Source organism: Manihot esculenta, chromosome 14, assembly GCF_001659605.2.
Source record: "Manihot esculenta cultivar AM560-2 chromosome 14, M.esculenta_v8, whole genome shotgun sequence".
NCBI classification, from domain to species: Eukaryota; Viridiplantae; Streptophyta; class Magnoliopsida; order Malpighiales; family Euphorbiaceae; genus Manihot; species Manihot esculenta.
The window spans coordinates 13286215-13291743 of record NC_035174.2 but is presented as its reverse complement, the minus strand read 5'-3'; the positions used below and the strand labels follow the sequence as shown (position 1 = coordinate 13291743).

At 28.2% G+C, this 5529-nt stretch overlaps 1 protein-coding gene across 1 annotated transcript; it reads right to left on the bottom strand.

The window, feature by feature from the left end:
* Positions 1-353: 353 nt before the first annotated feature.
* Positions 354-2053, bottom strand: LOC110631191 (GDSL esterase/lipase At5g03980). Its single transcript, XM_021778931.2, has 5 exons — positions 1684-2053; positions 1381-1593; positions 1138-1286; positions 789-1062; positions 354-695 (listed from the first exon to the last, which is right to left on the bottom strand). Exons 1-5 carry the CDS (start codon positions 2051-2053, stop codon positions 478-480), a joined length of 1224 nt encoding a protein of 407 aa, XP_021634623.2. The 3' UTR covers positions 354-477.
* Positions 2054-5529: the final 3476 nt, after the last annotated feature.

The following is a 5529-nucleotide window of genomic DNA, read 5'->3' as shown; positions in this document are numbered from 1 at the left end:
TTTGTGCTACGATTGGATTGTTTGGCAGAGGAGGAATTTCATACTCCTCTTCTACAGCTTCTCACACGCCAATAGCATCAAGATAGGCTTGGAGTAGCTGAGAACTGATGATTTATTGAGTGCAAGCCAATAATTTATACTTTGTTTATGAAAAAAGAAAAGAAAAAAGAAAAGAAAAGAAAAGATTGTTACCAGAAAATAATGCAAATGTGAAACCTAATGCCATTGTTAAATCAAACTTTTCATTTTCTAAGTTAAAAGGCTTCTGCAGGAAAATTAAAGGCTGATTTTCTTCCATTCTTTTCAAGGTCTTGCATAAAATGACTAATGAAAATAAAATAAAATAAGGAGGCTTTGCACAATGATCAGCTGATAAAAATATCACTTGAACCATGTAATAGAGACAGCTGATAAAATAAATCTTAATCTACTAGCTAATCATGACTAGCATGAAAAATTAAATTAATGGAGAAAAAATCAAGCAATGCATCGAAGCTTTTGGAAGATGTCCCGAATGAGCCATCGTGCCATAAAGAAATAAGCCTTTTGAGTGGAATGTACTCCGTCCCAACTCATACGTTCTTCAGGTTTAGCACAAACAGGAACATCAGGAGTTCCACAAAATCTTTCAAGGCTAAAGTCATAATCTCCTCCACAGCCACAGCAAGCCTTTTGTACTGAATTGGGGTCAAATCCTGTTTCGTTAAAGCAAACAAGTAAGAGATGTTAGTTTCAATTATGTACGGTCTACGTATAGCTCTCAGAATTGGCAGCATTTAAACAATTACCTAGCAGTGCAGCCTTTTGCAAAACCCACTTGTAAGCATTGTAGTAATCCCCATACACTATAGTCACGTGCGGATGCTCTTCCTGCAATGCTATAATTCCTCGTTGGAGTAGTTCATTGTGATATATTACAAAGTTGTTGAGTCCTTTGAGGCAGTGAAGTTCATCATATGCATTAGAATCGTTGGTGTGAAATCCTGTGAGAAATATGGGCAAGCATCCAATTGGAAAATTTCCAGGAACTACAACTCGAGTCGCACCAAATCCAATAACTCTCTACAAAAACAACATACCAAATTAAGATCATAGATAGAAATTAATTAGTACTTTTTTTTTAGTAAATCAACCAACCGCGACAGCATATTTGATGACATTAACAACATCCGGTATCATGTGCTTCAACTCATCAATAGTCTTGCCTTGTAGTAATGCATAGTTATAATCATTGCCTCCAATTTCCCCAACCATGAACAGAGATTTTTTATGTTTTTCAATGCAATCTGTCAATTATAATAAGGATGAAACATTAAATAAGAACAGTTACAACATGTTAAATTTATAACATTATGAAAAGCTAAAGAAATATATAGTAACCTTTGCAGTTGTGGCAAGTTGAATAGAAATGGGCAGCCATCCAGTTGAGTTGTATGGAAAGAGAGCTGTTGGTAACAGAGGCAATGACTCTGTTTTCTGCAAGAAATTCCACAGGCAAAGCAGTAGAGCCAGCAACTGCAAAGTTGACTCCATGTGTCTTGGTCGAACATTCATTCAAATATGCATTGAGAAGGGGAACACCAGCTGATTTTGCTGTGAAAATACAAACAAGCACAATTTAATTTGCTTTAAACACAGACAGATACAAAAACACAAGAGCATGAAACCAAATTAGTTGCTTACCAATGAAATCAATCATGAGCAAACCATTGGAGCATCTACCAGTTGCAGTGGAGTATAAGTTTAGGCCATAGGGAAGCCTACCAAAAACAGAAGCAGGGTCCTCGCGGATCAAGTTGCCGGTGTCAGATATTGAATCTCCCAGGTTATAAATCGCCTCAAACTGACAAGCCTTGAGAAGATGAGCATGAGATGCAAGAGGAAGAACAAAAAAGAAGAGAGAGCAGAGAAGAAAAGGAAAAAGAAGTTTGCAGGAATCCATGATTGTGGTCTGGTAGAGAGGATACAGTGTAAATGTAGGCTTTGGCAAATTTGAACGAAAGCAACTGGTTGCAGCATGCTCTATATATAGCCATAAGAAATTACAGTCCATGTAGATTTAGAGATCCCAAACCAAATAAAACTTGGTCTTGTTCTTTTCATCCCATTTGGATATCAAGTCCTATTTGGTCCTGATATTTGTATTACATATTTTACACGGCGTAACATTGGCAATATTTCCAACTTCGAACCCTTCCTCTTAATAATCACTCTCGTCACAAGCCCGTGTTTTGCGTAAGTAGCGTTGTTCTTATGCCCAAACAAAAGACTTGATGGAATTGGGTCACCTAGCCAAAGGAGGATTTTAATTTAGAAAAATAAAATATACTATTAACAAATTTATATGTAAAAGTTTTAATAAAATTTAAAAAATAAAAAAATAAAATATACTATTAATAAATTTATATGTAAGAGTTTTAATAAATTTTTTAAAATTTAGAAAATAAAAAAATAAATTATTTTCTTTAAAATAATTTATTTTTTTACCATAAAAAATATTTTTTGTTAACTAATTTTACTGGATATTTTAAATATTAAAAAATATAAAAAATATTTTTTAAAGATAAATAAAGCATAATTGAAGAATTTTATGCTAATTTTTCTTGGCAATATGAATTTAATATATACTTTAAATGATGATGTTTGTGGAAAGAATTATTGGACCGTAATTTAATTTATATTTATATCTAACATCTTAAATTTTAAATAATAAAATTAAAATTTTTTAATTTATTACGATTATATTTAAGAGTGAATCGAATTTAAAAAAATTAATAATAAATTATAATATAATTTTTAAAGTTCTATTTAATTAATAAAATAGTTTTTAAATACATTTTTTTATAATAATAATATCATTTTTTTAATTTCATTATTTATTTTTTATTTTCTCTTTTATATAATAAGGTAAACTGTAATTTAGTCCCTCTAGTTTAGTGAAATATAATCTTTCGTCCCTCTGTTTTAAAAAATCGTCAATTTAGCCACTGTGATTTTTAAAAACTATGCCATTGTTTCCTCCCGTTAGATTTTCAGTTAAGTCATCGTTGATCTTAGTTAAAAGACTAAAATACCCATAACAGCTTCTTCTCTAATACTTTCGACGACTCTGTATATTTTCTTTCTTTTTCCATCTCTTTCTCTCTCTTGTCATGTAAACATTTGGGGCAGAAGAAGCTCGTGATACATAATTGAAAGGGTCACCTTTTTATATGCCAAACCCATTATGCTAATACATTTCCCACTCATTATGATGTATTGGTTGTACTAGTTCCCTAACAAACATGTTAGACATGAGGAGTGCTAGTGGTTAGATTCCATTATTTAATACACTCGGGATCAGCATGAATCAGCATTCTAGATTCTTAATTATCATAATATGTAGACAGCCAACCAAGGCTAGTGCAGCTTCAACTGCTGATAAAGGTTTCAAGTTGTTGCAGACGTCAATATCCTGCGGATGCCCCTGTAGTGCTTTAGCAATTTTTCCCGTGGAGGCACACTTTCTTTAATAGCTGGGAGTTCCAAGAACTTTGCAAACCAAGCATCAACCAAAGGCATGGCTTTGCATTAATCAGGTTTACATCTGTTATTTTCTCAACAATACGACCTATATTCCAATCCAGCCTATTGCAATGTCCACAAAATTTATCTTCACTTCCAGAGAAATGCTTCCTCTGAAGACCACTCTCCAGAGTCTAGAGATGCTCACGAGCTTCTTCTACTGCTTTCTCTTTCTACTCTTCTTCTGCCCCAAATGTTTGCATGACAAGAGAGAGAAAGAGATGAAAAAAGAAAGAAAATATACAAAGTCGTCGAAAGTATTAGAGAAGAAGCTGTTATGGGTATTTTAGTCTTTTAAATAAGATTAACGGTGACTTAACTGAAAATTTAACGGGAGGGACCAATGGCATAGTTTTTAAAAATCATAGTGACTAAATTGATGATTTTTTAAAACAGAGGGATGAAAGGTTATATTTCACTAAACTAGAGGGACTAAATTGCAATTTACCCTTTATAATATCATAAATTATTAATAAAAATTTAAAATATAAAAAATTATAATTTAAAATATAAAATATTTTATTTTATTTAAAATATTATTAATAAAAAATAAAATTTTTTAAATATAAAAAATATACACAGAAGTTATAATATTAAGTATAAGCATTCAATGAAATATTTTAATATATATTATTTATATGTGATTTATATAATATAAATTTTATTTGTAATAAATATTTATAATATATTCAATATTATATATAATAAATATAAGATATATTTAATTTCAATATAAAATTTAAATTAAATGATTATATATGTTATTAATAATATAAAATTTTAAGAATTATATTATAATTTGCCATAACTTTTTCAAATTCAATTTAATTTTTTGACTATGATTGTGACCGAATTAAATTAAAAAATGTCATAATTTTTTTAAATTCAATATAGTCCTCTTAGCTACAATTCTATAATTGTAGCAAATTGTAATTTATCATAACTTTATATATACACATAATCAATAAATTAATGATATTTTAGTTAAAATCATAATAAGTCTCATGTTAAAATCTATTAATAATGAAAGCCAAAATTATATATTAAAATCTAATTTTTATTTTATTATATAGATATGGTTATATTAAAAAATATAAAACATTTTTTATATTTTTAAAGCTTTTATTATTTATTTTATATGTACAATATTATTTATAATTTTAATAATATAGTACACTTTTAACAATACTTTAGAGATTTTTTATTACACTTCTAGTATAATCCGTATTTTTCATATTTGCATAGAATTTTTGGAAGTATAAATCCGTTTCAACATGTGTTTTTAAGTAAAATCGGAATTTTTAAGACTATCCCTAGGGCAACAGCAAGAGAAATGTAAAGAGATACGAATACTTCAATTTTGAAAATTGGGATACTTTTAGTAGCATTTTAGATACCTTTATACCATAAATATCATAAGGGAGTAAATGAAGAATATTTGAGAAGTAGAATCCAGAGCTTTTATTTTCATTCTTGGTTCTTTTGATTTATTTTTTAAAATTATTTTAAAATAATTTTGGATAATTTTTTATGAAATTTATTTTTGAGTCCTTTGTTAGCTAATTATTTTTTCTATTAAGAATTTGATATAGTTTGACTTTTTAATTATTAACTTTTTTATTTAGTTTCAAATAATTAAATTTAAAATTTTAATCAAATTACTTAATTGAATTAAATTTAAGTGAAATCACTGTAGTCTAATACTTAATATTAATTATCTTTTGTGAATTTGCTTGAAGTAATATACTTTTATTTATCTCTATTTTATTTTCCAACGAGAATCATTCCATGTCAAGACTCTGAATAATTATTACATTTATATATAGTTTATTACTTAAATTTTAATTCCTATGAATAAGATACTTAGAATAATTTTGTCAAAATTTAAATTAAAATAACTCATTTATAAACTTAATTATTAAAACTAAAGTTAAATTTATTTATTTATTTAATTGAGACTTCAAG

Excerpts from the sequence above, each read along its gene's own strand:
- LOC110631191 (XM_021778931.2), bottom strand. The coding sequence starts at position 2,053 with ATGGACTGTAATTTCTTATGGCTATATATAGAGCATGCTGCAACCAGT. Across the intron at positions 1,594-1,683 it reads GCTCATGATTGATTTCATTG|CAAAATCAGCTGGTGTTCCC; the intron begins GTAAGCAACTAA and ends GTATTTTCACAG. Across the intron at positions 1,063-1,137 it reads TCATCAAATATGCTGTCGCG|AGAGTTATTGGATTTGGTGC; the intron begins GTTGGTTGATTT and ends TTGTTTTTGTAG.